We start from the raw sequence: 13,629 nt of genomic DNA, 5'->3' as shown, positions 1-13,629 counted from the left end.
CAACAGGAAGGACTCTGGATCCAGAATAGTTTCAAACATCCCAGTTCCAAGTGTCTTAAAGAAGCTCCCTATACCACAGGGTAGATATTTCCTTGTTGAGATGGCCACAAACCACCAAATCTAAAATAGTCCCAGCCCTACCATAGCCATGGTGAACGTGACTGATGAGAATACGCCATACCACCCTTGACCAGGAGTATGTTACTATAGTCTAACCTATCATCATGGTGTAGAAAGCATAAAGCTTTAACCCATCAGTGTAGATCCAGAAGAAAGGGAAAATGTTCAGTTTATGGCTTTTAAACACTTCATGCTCGGTCCTGATTTGGGTTTAGGTTTCTCCCACATGTGTACTATTGGTTTGCAGGTCTGAAACCTGTTTATTTATTTCTTGAGTCATTTTTGGGAAGATTGGGGATAAATTTAGCTGTATGGAAATTTTTAGCCTCGAGGTGTTTTGTTGATAAACCCTTTTTCACTTTTTAAATAAATGTTGGTGGGCATGTTTTTCAGGGGAGCAAGGTTTATTCATAGACATGAAAAATTTCAGTTATAACAAGAGGGTTAGGAACCAAAACATCAAGCCCAACCGTAAAAAACGGCGTATGCAGATTTCCAGCAAGCTCAAAAGGATTCACACGTTCCTTACAATGTGCGCCTATTCATGTGTTCACATGTAACCACTGATGCTATAATTGAAATGTTTGTGTGTGCTAGAGATGGTGTGACTGGGTGGCGAAATGGAGGTCCCTCCCTGACTGGTAAAACTGAACAGGAAGAGCAGACCCCCTATTAGCGGGGCCAAATCAGAGGGACCTCCAAGGCCGACAGAGACGAAAAAGAGACGTAAAAGAAGAAAAGGAAAAAGGAAATAGGGGTTTACTTAGGTTAAAAAATAAAACTTGCTGCTGAGCGCGGCATCCTTTCATTATAATTTATGCTGCATGATTGCATATCAGACTAATTAAACCAGACTAGACAGGTTTCCCTCCCTATGTGCCAATACTTTCATTGGGGGGGTGTGCTAGTGAGAGTGTTACACAGCTCTCATAGGACTATGAATATTTGAGTGAAGCAGGTCTCTGTGGCAGAGCACTCTCTCTCTCCCTTCACCTCTCTAATTACAGCGACCGAGTCGGCTCTGCCCTTACCCACAATCTGTGGAGGCATGAAATAAATACATGCTCTCCAACAATAAACAAGTGCCTTTTCAAATGACAGCACCTCCTCATGTTCACCCCCATTGCCGTCTCTCCAGGCTTTCGTAACGTTTTTACTTTTAGCTGGCGACAGGCGCGTGTAGGCCTCTGCTCATAATGTATAGAGTATGGGCTGTACAGGTTGTGGGGTTGAGAGTACAGAAAGCTAAATATAGGCTGACTTCAGTACTAAGGCCATGTTTGCATGGAATGAAAAATGGTAAGTGCGATGATTTAAAAGTAGGTCAAATTTGATGCTCGACAGATTTAGGTTAAATCTCTTGTAAGAAAGAAAATCATTTTCAGACATTCATACAGCTAAAAACGACAGTTTTAAGTGGGTACTCTACATTGATATAATTGATACAATTAGGGGAATTTAAAATTTCAGGATATCATTAACTTCTTTGTCGTCTCCTAATAACTTTTTCTTGGCCTCAAAGAAAATCATGATGTCAAGAAAAGATGCAAATGAGAATTCATAAGGACTCCAGTCCAACTTGTCATGTTCTAGACTACTTAATAATGTAATTACAGATGTTGCTGACATGGATCTATTGCATTGAAACCACACTGTCCCAATGTCCCAAAAAAAAATTGTTAGTAATCCTAAAGACTGGAAATACAGCAATGCCCAAAAAGAGTAACTGAGTTATAAGACAACAACACACTGACAAGTTTAATACTGATGTCTTTTTTTTTTTTTTAAACCCGCATTAGAAAGTCCTTCACAGGGGCCAACAACTTCATAACAAGCAGACTTTAATAAATTGCTGTACTGTAATGTTCACCTTTGGGTTCAACAAATTATTGGAAATCAAATGCATATTCTGCATTAGCAAATTGTGGCTTCAGATGGAAAATGCTGCTGTTTACATGATATGATCACTTCTCAGTTATTTTGATCATTTGTTTTTGTAACAGTGTCACTATGGTCCATTGTGTCTTGTGGTAAGAAAGAAAACACCAGTCCTTCCTTTCTAAGTATTTAGAGATTCTATGCTAGTACTTCTCACTCAGTTAGGATCCTAAAATGAGTAAAACTCTTGGGACACAAGATTTCCCTGAAAATGTCTTTTTGCCAAAGCTGATATAACCTCACTTTGTCAGGGTTGCCTCAAAAACTCTTAAATGCATTATAACAACTGTTACTGCACCCTGAGTACTACTCATCCTAATAAACCTTGAACATATGAGTCATTTTAATTTTGCAGTTTAAGTTATCGGTGGCATCAGGCTCAGTTCCTCTATTAAAAATGTCATCAGTTACATAATGATAATGCCCCCCCTACCACCACCACAAAACACATACACTTCCTTAGTGCAATCGTGACTTCCCACTGGTCTAAATGTAATGTTCGCCATGTAAAGGTCTCCTACTAATGATGAGATGGTTACCATAGTTTCCCCACTCCAGCCTGGCCTGATTAGATTTACCATGTCATGGTTTTGGTTTCCAGGAAGAGGAATGACTCAAATTTACATGTTGGTTTCTGGAGGTCCAACTGAGGCAAAAGGATGGTCATGTTGATGATTGTACGTCAGTGAAAAGCTTACAAGTACAACTCTGCCACCTTGTGGAAGGCACTAAGTACATACCTCTGGTATTCCTCCCTCCACCCCCACCAGTTGATCTCATTACTCATGTAGACACTCAGAAAGGTGGGATAGGTGGTTCAAATTCCTTTATTTAAAAAAAAAACAAACAAAAAAAAAACTTCCCCCCCTCTTTTTTTTTTTTTTAAACTGTGCAGTAATGATAATACAAAATATTGTAGAGATTAGGTTGCAGTGCTCTGTTTATAAATGTGTATTGTATAATCAGAAACACATTTTGCTGAAATAGTTTGAAACAAGGTAAAGAGACTAAGCATACTCTAAACAAGCATTAAAATAAAATTCTTTCTCGTGTGAAATATTTATTCAATTAAAAATATTCTAGTTTAACAAAAAACAAAACACAAAAAAACAAAACAAAACACAACTTATCTATAAAATTAAGTGGAATATGAAACCGTAGTTAACAGCTGAGATCACAAAAAGCACTGAGCAAGTGGGCCAAACAGACAAATGCACTCTTAACTTTTGGTGTCCAATTCCTTTTTCACTAGTTCCAGCCACAAGACCGAAAGCAACACAAGAAAAGCAGAAGCGCGGCATGTGACAGTATTTGCACCTTTTTTTTTTTTTTTTAAAGTTTGCTCTTAAAGCCAGAACTAAGCAGCAGAGACCTGAAAGAGGTTCATTAACTGGCCAGAAAGTGAAAAGACAATATGGCCAGTAAATAAAAGGTAAATTCAGTTCCCAGGATATGTTGAATACAGGAAACATGGGGGGAAAAAAAAAAAAAAGTATAAATAGAAAAATAAATACTGCTATGCATAGTTTACAAGTGAACGTAGTGTGGACTTAAACAAGATCTGTTTTCTACTAAATGACACAAACAGATGCTAATAGGCTTTAATGCACGGTCTAGTGTTAAAACTATTGAAAGAATGAGGCCGTGTTAATGCAGACCCATCAGATCCTTCAGTTCACTAAAATACTGAAATAGGAGGCCCAAAACTTTAAAACACTGGTTTTCAAGGTTCAAACAATAAGTGTATGATTTTAAACTGTGTGCGTACATTACTATTTTTTTTTCCTCTTTTCAAGAAGTGGTGTGTATTTCTGACACAGAACTGACAATCAGTTCAGGACTTTTTGCATAGATGTAAAGAACTTTGCATGTTTACAATGCAAATGTACCAACAAAGCAAGAAGAACATTCTCCTGCTGAGAAAAAGCAATAATAATAATAATAATAATAATAATAATAATAATAATAATAATAACAACAACAACGATAACAACAACACCAAAGGTTTGACGTTTGAATTGGGTCCACAAAACAGATCTCCTGCAGTCCACAAAGCAGAGACAAGTCTGCAGCACGGAAGCACTTCACAACAGAAGCTTCATGCAATTCCGAACATCAAACATTTTGGGCTTAAAATTGCCAAGAGGTTAAAAATCCATCTTGGAGACAGACTAAAAAAAACAAACAAAAATAAAACTAAAGACTACAGCCTTTATAAAAGCAGCATTTACATTACGTCAAGTGTTGCTTTTACTTTTTCTATGGACAAGGAATCTCAACTAACATGTCAAGAAAACTCCTGCAGTGAAACCATTCAATCTTTCAAAAACAAAAAACAAAAAAAAACAGCCAACTGGTGAAAATAAACCTAAAGTTGAATATAAACCTAATCCATGCACTGATGCATAGAACTTTGCAGTCCTTCAAGTCAAATCATTGTATTTATAATCACTCGCCCACATAAGATCATTTGTAAGGCTACATAGGGCAAAAGGGCATCGCCTCTGGGTTTCTGTAGCTTATTGGCAAGACAAAAATCCTCATCTGCATAGGTGAGGTACTTAAATGTCAGGTATGTCTTTGGTATCATGAACAATGTTTCAGTACTGGAACATGAACAAGTAGGAATGAAGCCCCAGCAATAACTGCAGACCTAAGCGAGCTATGAGCTGTTTGGGGCATGGGATATGCCTCAATAGTTAGAATATGGCAATTAAATTTTACTTAAAAAAAAAAAAAAAAAAAAAAAAAAAAAAAAAAAAAAAAAAAAAAAAAAGGGGGGGGGGGGGGGGGAAACACTGGTTTGTGACGGAAATTTCCAAAGAAGGAAAGTCCCAAAGACAACGACATCCACATGTATTCCTTTCATTACTACCATACATGGCAGAGCTTTTAGTTTTCTTCGGATGACAGACAAAGGCAGTTTCACGTCCTCTTTATGTTGTTTGCTTGAAGTGTTAGGTTCTTCCTCTTAGAAGAAAGAATAAAATCCCATGTCCCATAAAAGGCTGTGAATATGACGGTTTTTATTCAAAAGCTGTACCAGCTGGTTTTGTTGCCCTCTTCTAGATAATCTTCTATTACTAAAAAAAAAAAAAAAAAAAAAAATTATCCACTCTGGGCTTTCGTTAGAATATAAACCTTCATGGTCCAAATCCTTTGTGGTACATGTGACTACCCCCCCTCCAGTAGAACCTGAATGCTGGCTCTGAACCTTTAGCCATTCTTATCCAGTCTGCCACAGTAAATATTTTTAGCCCAGAGAACCTTGTGCGGCAAGAACCAGTCCCATTGGCACAGTCGGCGTATCCCGGTTTCTTTTTTCAGTAATGAGGCAGAGAGTAAACTGTGTTCAAGGCTGCCAAGGTTTCCTGTCCTTGCCCTTCTGATCAGGAATGTGTTTGTAGCGACATTTCTCCCCAAAATGGCAGCCAGTGGTTCTCCAGAAGTAACACTCATCTCCGTTAACCGGGCCGCGTCTTCGGGGTCTGGGTAGAGACATACAGGTTGCACATTAGTTATAAAACTGCAGTCCTGTTGCATGATTATTATCATCATCATTATTATTATTTTTCTTAACTAGAGTTTTTAAAAGAGCAGCCAGTTAGCGTCTCACCCAGCAGCTGTGCCTCCCTGCTGTGTGACAGGGAGGCAAGTCTTGAGTGGAATAGGAAGGGACCTCTGAGTGCGGCGGTCAGGATAGCGCACCACTAAACGAGTGTTTTCAATACAGTGACCCTGTGACAGCAAGCACATATACACATCTAACCCCACGGCAATAACTGGTGCTATGAAAATAATAATGCTGACAAAGGAGAAACAACAAAAACGCACTTACATTTAGTTTCTCCATGGCACGAGCAGCCATGCTTGCATCCCTGAAGTTAACGAAGGCACAGAATCTCTCATGCAGCACACGGATACTCTCAATTTCACCATACCTTCAATACAAGGAGACACAAGCAGACCAGTCAACAACTGCAGTTTTAACTTAGCTCCCCACATTTTTCGTATAGGGATATTGTGTTTAAATGATAACATTTTGTACCAGAATAGGATCTTACATTTTAAAAAGGTCCCTTAAGTGTTTCTCAGTTAATTCAGTTGTCACATTTCCCACCCAGAGGGATTGACAGGGAGTTCTGCAAGAGAGAGAATGTCACCAAGAGTGCTTTTAAAAAAAAAAAAAAAAAAAAAAAAAAAAAATCTAATTCATCAACAACTCTATTTTTGACTGCTCAATTACAGTCACCTACCCTGGTTGCACAACAGATGAATCTGTGCTCCCAGCTGCTGCTGAGGAAAGAAAAAGCATCAACAAGAGAATACATCGGAAAATCAGTTGTATGATTTTTGCTTTAAACTTATTTGATCCAGAAGAAAAAAAACTGTTGGTCATTTTTTTGGCCTTACTTTTGGCTGCTTCAGAATAATATGCCAGAACACCCTGCACTGTTGAAAATCTATCTAACAGCAAGACACTCTGCACTTCTTCAAAGCCCAGTTCCTGAGGAAGAAAGAGAGAAACTCAAATTACCACCACAAGGGTGTATGCCATCCGTCTGCCATTTGGCAGAGACTTTACAACCATGGCTGTGTACACTTGATCCTTGAACATTATGGCTTTATGGAATCTTATCCATTTCTTAGTTATGGCAAAAATAAAAAAATAAATAAATTGTGTGTTGAGGTGGTCACAGCGACCTTAACCTCTGAGTACAGAATCCAAGCAGTTCATTGCCAAGTGTGAGTAAATGTGCCAAATGTTTACCAAAAAAAAAAAAAATCCCTTTAAAGCAATCCTAATACAACAGACTAACAAGAAGTAGACTGATTTTAGTTCACTGTGACCTTGACACCAAAATTCCAGTCGGCTCATCGAGTAAATGTTTGTGCCAAAATGCCTCTAATAGTGGAAAAGAGGAACTTGAAAGAAAAAAGAAAAAAAGCACTTCCTTGGGTCACAGCTGTCATTGGGAGAAGGCATACAAATAATACGTGTCACATCTACAGAGCTTTTGTGTGTAGGCGTTACCATTAACTGCAGCACTTTGCAGTTAAATAGATTATTGACAGCCTCCTCGCAGTCTTTGTCCAGCTTCAGCACCTGCTCCATAGCCTTTTCTGCCTCACTGTACCGCTACAACACACACAGAGTGAGTGAGTTAACACTAATGCTTAACGCTTTTTCGGTAGATTATTTACTCGACTACAAGCTATTACAAGCTTGTACCAACCTTCATGCCCATGAGGGCACTGCCCTTGCGGAAGTATCCTTTGGGCCAGTCTGGGGCCAGCTGAATGGAGCGTTCAGCATCTGCCAGGGCCTGAGGATACTGCTCCAAGCAGTAATAGCAATAAGAGCGATTCCCAAAGAATCTACATGACATTAAAAAAATTAATAAATAAATGAATTAATATTATGTGAAATGTGCATTTCTTTTGTAATGCCCAAGTCGTGACCACAGAAGCAGTACCTGTAATCTTTGGGATCACATTTTATGGCTTCTGTAAACATACTGGCTGCTTGTGCATACTGCCCCTCTTGCACCAGCTTTATCCCTTTTTCTGCAGGACATAAAGATTTGTTTTTAAACATTCCCAAAGGCTCAAATGACCGCAGTGCTGTATGCTGACATGCTTTCAGAATGAATGTGTAATCAATGTCCTCGAAGCCTTTGTTTCCATTTCCATGAATAACTTTTAAAGTTTCAATTCTTTACCAGTCAGTGATGCACTTTTCTTGGTCATGGTGTCAGTTCCATTTGTCTGAACAAAACAAAGAAGAAAAAAAAAAGTATATATATCATTTTCATCACTTTATACTCATGAAAATGTGTATTTACACTACAAACACACACACAGCTTTCATCAAATCTTTCATGGTCCATAGTCCACTTTCCCCACATATCAGACTTTGAACTAACACAGGAACACCACCTCAGCAAGAACTATTATATATGGGCGTTTTTGCTATAGCTGCTTCTCTTAGACCATCTGTTAGCATTCACCTCTCTCCTGGCTTCATTCTCCTTGTTTTCTTTGGACTTTCGACTTGATCCTTTGGGTTTGATATGGCTAGCAGCATTTGCAAAGAAGGCACTGCTGACATCCCACTCTGGCTCCTGTGGGACACAAAGTCAGACACTAGTGTTAAATCATGTGCCATCCAGGCCTACAAGCACACAGGCTTTCACTTGAAACGCTTCTATTAATTCATTGTCTTGAGGCCTGTGATGATAGCTAATGACTAAAAATAAAAACAATGGCTTATTCACACATGGATAATAAACTAGTGTAGTGCCCCAACCTCCTCAGCAGATCTGGCTTGGGTCTCCTGATATCCTGAAGGAGCAATAGCAGGAGTAGCAAGATCTTTAGAGCAGGCCTCCGATTTCCCCTCCTCTTCTTTCTGCGCCCTTTGTTTCTCGTCTTCACCCCCAACTTCTGCTTCGGAATCGCTCTCGTCTAGTTCAGATTCTGCACCTCCATCCTCTTCGTCATCCTAATGTGGAGGAAGAGCTGAATATTTAGATTTTCACCCCACAGAGGCTAAAGGAGGGTGCGCTTCCAAGGGGAATATTAAAATCTTTACCTGTTCAGCATTGTGATTTTGCTTATTTTGCTCCTGCTTCTTACGTTTTCGACGGCGCTGAAATGGATGCACAGGTACACTTCAGAAAACGAATGACATCCTTTGACATATAGATTTCCAGCAAGATAGGCTTTTCCTCTCACCTTCCTCTTGGCTTTGCGTCGCTCTGCCTTCCGTCTTGCTTTCTCCTCATCACTCAACTCCTCCTCTCCATTTAATGCATCCTAGAAAACCAAACATTCAGAGAAATGGATCATTAATGTCCTCACCCTTACAGTCCTCACTAGGTCCTGTGAGCCTGACACCAATTGTTTACCTGCGCAATGGTGGCACTTGGGTCAGGGTTTGTAGCACCACAGTCCATCTGCTCCTCCTGGACCACAGGACCTTCAGGAAATACACAAAATGAAATCTTTTTTATTTATATTTATATATATATATATATATATATATATATATATATATATATATATATATATATATATATATATATATATATATATATATATATATATATATATATATATATATATATATATATATATATATATATATATATATATATATATATATATATATATTTTTTTTTTTTTTTTTTTTTTTTTTTTAAAGAAACAGCTACACTCTTGTTCCTATGAGCCATACTGTATTAAAAAATAATAATCATCAGAATGTAGCTAGATAAGGACACACTTTTCTTCCCCACCACCCCACTCAGCAACATAGCTTGACACGCCATTTAAAATTTCCTTCCCTGTCAGGGGAAAAGGGAAAAGACTTTCTGTGAAAATGCATAGTGTAATATGAGACGAGATGGGCAGAACCATCGTTTAATATGACCGCACGCTTCTCTTTCCTTTACTCATTTCAGCCTCTATCAACCAAGAAAAGATTAAAAGCAAGCAGCAGGCATCCCCTGCAGCAAAGGAGAGTACAAAAACTCTGTTCCAACATTTTCAAGTTACCTTAATGTGTTATATTAAAGAGTCCTCTGTGTGTTAGGTTAGCCTGTCTCATTTATATTCCGGTCTAACCACAATGACCAGTGATGATGTGCCAAATTTTTAAACAACACTGGGTGGAGACAGGAAGGATTATGTAATCCTTTCTTATATGAACCACCAGGAAAAGCATGTAAAATAAAATAAAGGAAACAGAACTGAAAATTGCTCAGAGACGCCAAATCAGGTTGTTTCTTTGAGAGGCATTTAGTAATAATTATCTTTAGCACTGCCACAAGCCCGCCACACAACACATACAGCTGCCCTGAGTACTGCTTTCTGAGAAGCTGGAGTACTGAGAAGAGGGGAAAAAAGGAAAGCCACTGCTCTAAATGTGGGATTTTGTGTACATACGCTTGGGGGAGGGGGGGCAGCTTATTTGATCAAGCCAAAACTGTAGTCGTTTAGGTCAAACTGCAGCAGACACACGACAAGACAAAAGGAAGCAAAGTAGTGGACTACGCCGGAATACATGTGGTGTCATGTTTCTATTTGATGAGCAAAGATTTCCAGAGAGTGACAAATCCCATACTTGGTCTCTTACTCATGTTGTGACTTGTGAAGCATTGACAGGAGAGTTTTACACTTTACATTCAACTGTTATGAATTTCATACAACAAAACTAGACACACCAAGTAGCTACTCAACTTCCTGATTCTGTGTATGCCTGTCCTTTAGTGGTGCTGTCCATATTTTAAACAATATGTAAAAAACATAGGAAAATAAAAGTCACTGTAATTGTATGGAATTGGAATTCCATGTGAATTCAAGTACATCCGGGGGGGTGGGGGGGGTGGGGGGGTGGGGGTGTCTTCACATATAAATGTCTCTCACTGGCTTTGTTAAAGAGCCAGTCTGTCATCACAATGCGCCTCCAAGGATGCATAGTGACAGCAAGGAATTTCAGTTGTGTGCGCCTGACTCACTGCTCAAATGTCAAGAAATAAGCACTGTTAACAACTCCATCTCATTTGAACCAGGCCGTTGGTAAAAATTTTTACCATACTGGAATGTCCTCCAAAAACACAAGTGATACAAGATCGGTAGACACGAGCAACAAGAGAGCCTCTGTTTCTTCACTTCAAGGAAATTTCCTAAATTAGTGTACAGCTGAAAGGTGAGCTCTTTCCACAGGAATGCTAAATAATCACGTACCATCACAGGCTGGAGGACTAACAAGAAAATAAACTGCACAGGTCCACACTTTTCTTCACGAAAGCATGACCTTATTATTCAAACAGGCACTGCTTAATCATATGCCAGTGGTTTTAAGTGGTTGTGTAAACCAGTTAAACACAGAAACATGTAAACAATGTAGGAAATAGAAACAATCACACGTTTTGTTTTTTGCAGAGTACATGGCTGCGAGGCACAAATGTTCTGCGTGAGACTGAGTGAAGACAACTGCATTACATCAGAAATCAACAGAAGAAAAATCATTAAAGATCTCAGGGGAGGTACACTACAAAGCCAGTTTGACACAGCAAAGCTTTCTTTGCATTAGCAGGTTCAACATAACCCTACTGTGTACTGGCATAAAAGTTATGTGAGCACACAAAAAAAGTGTTAGCAAAAAAGATAAAAAGTAAAAGGTGGAGAGTGCCACCTCCTCTAAAATGCTAACAGAGAGCTCTGAACAATACAGAATCACTATTACAGCTAAAAGAAAAATTGACGGAGCAGTCTATAACCACAATGACCCTCGTTCACCTCTCCAGGTATGGCTTTTTATCCACACCTTCACTCTGGGAACAGTTACGAGAATTAAGCATATGCACCACCTACAGACTCTCACACTACCACTGCAAAGCCAGTAATGGTTGGAGTGGCAGGAAACCAAGTCTATAGCACTTTAACTGAACTGCTTCATCAGTGAGATTACTAACTGACACTGTTAAAAAAATGCTAGAAATCTTTCACTGTTCTGTAGTATCTAAGCTCTTTATTACACCTTCACAGAGGTGTATGGATCTGGATCTAAGAATGAAGGAATGCAAACCAGTCTCTTTTGCAAATAGATATTTCCCTACTTTTGGTGATAAACTCGGGAATTCCCACATTCATATATTAAGAAATAAACATAATTTGAAACTGCTGCCTGCTACAACACATACTTTATTCATCCCATTTTGTTTGTGTGTATTTCTCATCTAATATTCCCACGCTTTCCATAAATGCTAATAGGATTACTCACACCAGATGTGTACTCAAATACTAAGTAATGCTAAAGTTGGCAAGGCATGCCTAAAAGTTTTTAAATGTCGATGAAGGTGTGTAGATCAGCAGCTGTAGAGAGGAGCCACACATAAGCCAACCTGTTAACATGTTAAGCGAAGAAGAGGAACATGTGGGAACATAACACGTTATTTAAAGACATGTTTTAAGCTCATACAATACTTTCAATCTGCGTATAAACTCGTTCTGTGCTGTGGGGCATGTGCCCCTATCTAAGACATTGTTATCACACTAACACGCACCGAAGAATGCATTTATCTTTGTTTTGCTTTTTTATAGCACACATTACTTTATCTCTGTCTTTTATACATGGTGTACTTCAGCTTGTAAACTTTATAACTATTTGCTTCGTGAGCGAGAAAGTGTAAGAGAGCGTTTTGGATTTTCTGAGAACTCTTTCCTTTTTTTTTTTTACTGCGCAAACTTGGAAGCGGTACAGGCGAGGGTGTAACTGCCAAGAGAAGTTTCATTGTTTGACCAAGAGCTCAGTTTGATCACTAGGATAACACAAATGGGAAGCAATATCACAATCACGTCGTTTATGTAACTCACGAGTTAGCTGTCCTCCAAATGTGCCGTGTCACACGCGTTTCGTTATTACGTCCGTGATCGATCTAACCAGTTTAGAAAGTTTCGAAAAGTGGAAGAGAATTCTTACCGCTCCCGAGTCCCAACAGCCTGCATATATCCCTGGTGATTTTCATGAGCGCAACCATCCAGCATTATCGTCCTAAATAGCCCATAAACGTGCTCGGCCAAACGTTCAGGTTAGCACGAACACGTATCTAACATTGGGACAATCGGTATCGAATCTGCGGGAATCTTTGGTGGTTTAATCCACTTCCTGAGCGTCTAACGCCGACGTTGGGTCCACCCTGACTGGCGTCTTAAAGGCACATGACACTGTTATTGATTTCTAAACGGCTGAGACCTTATCAGAGAATGGCTTAACAATGGACCACGTGTTTAACCCTTGGATAGCCGTCAAAATTTACACCCTTTTATGGTCGTCGGGACCCAAAATGGTCCCCATCCAAAAGGTGATATAGCAATGGATTTTATGAATTTTTTTTTCTTTTTTTTTCACATCAGATCTTTTAAACAACTTCAGACCTATCCACTGATATAAAGTTTTTCATAATTTTTTTCATATTTTTTAGGTTTTTATGGCTTTATTGTCATAAAAACCCCTGTTTTTTGGGGGGTAAAAAATCATAATATGCAATATTTTTAAAAAATGAGTTGCAAATGGAACTACTTGGCATGAGGTTATTAGAGCCTTGGATAGGTAAAAAATTCATAACAGAATTGATTTGGATACTTTATTATTTTTGGAGCAATAAGAGTTTTTCAAATTTACACCCTTTTATGGTCCTCGGGACCCAAAATGGTCCCCATCCAAAAGGTGATATAGCAATGGATTTTATGAATTTTTTTTTCATTTTTTTTCACATTAGATCTTTTAAACAACTTCAGACCTATCCACTGATATAAAGTTTTTCATAATTTTTTTCATATTTTTTAGGTTTTTATGGCTTTATTGTCATAAAAACCCCTGTTTTTTGGGGGGTAAAAAATCATAATATGCAATATTTTTAAAAAATGAGTTGCAAATGGAACTACTTGGCATGAGGTTATTAGAGCCTTGGATAGGTAAAAAATTCATAACAGAATTGATTTGGATACTTTATTATTTTTGGAGCAATAAGAGTTTTTCAAATTTACACCCTTTTATGGTCC

General features: G+C 38.6%; 1 protein-coding gene across 2 annotated transcripts; it reads right to left on the bottom strand.

Moving 5' to 3' along the window:
• Positions 1 to 5,144: 5,144 nt before the first annotated feature.
• Positions 5,145 to 12,746, bottom strand: LOC308388715 (uncharacterized protein). 2 transcript variants are annotated; one of them, XM_080869579.1, is made up of 16 exons: positions 12,548 to 12,746; positions 8,970 to 9,040; positions 8,797 to 8,877; positions 8,654 to 8,710; positions 8,369 to 8,563; positions 8,070 to 8,183; positions 7,782 to 7,827; positions 7,536 to 7,626; positions 7,296 to 7,437; positions 7,094 to 7,198; positions 6,472 to 6,565; positions 6,315 to 6,354; positions 6,123 to 6,200; positions 5,897 to 5,999; positions 5,675 to 5,796; positions 5,145 to 5,546 (listed from the first exon to the last, which is right to left on the bottom strand). In XM_080869579.1, exons 1-16 carry the CDS (start codon positions 12,603 to 12,605, stop codon positions 5,411 to 5,413), a joined length of 1,533 nt encoding a protein of 510 aa, XP_080725705.1. In that variant the 5' UTR covers positions 12,606 to 12,746; the 3' UTR covers positions 5,145 to 5,410. The 2 variants fall into 2 exon arrangements, with proteins under 2 accessions (XP_080725705.1, XP_080725706.1); XM_080869580.1 differs by having other exon boundaries at positions 6,315 to 6,351.
• Between the last annotated feature and the right edge of the window lie 883 nt (positions 12,747 to 13,629).

This window comes from Rhamphochromis sp. 'chilingali' (assembly GCF_963969265.1).
Source record: "Rhamphochromis sp. 'chilingali' genome assembly, chromosome: 20".
NCBI lineage: Eukaryota > Metazoa > Chordata > Actinopteri > Cichliformes > Cichlidae > Rhamphochromis > Rhamphochromis sp. 'chilingali'.
This window is presented reverse-complemented; position numbering and strand designations above follow the sequence as displayed.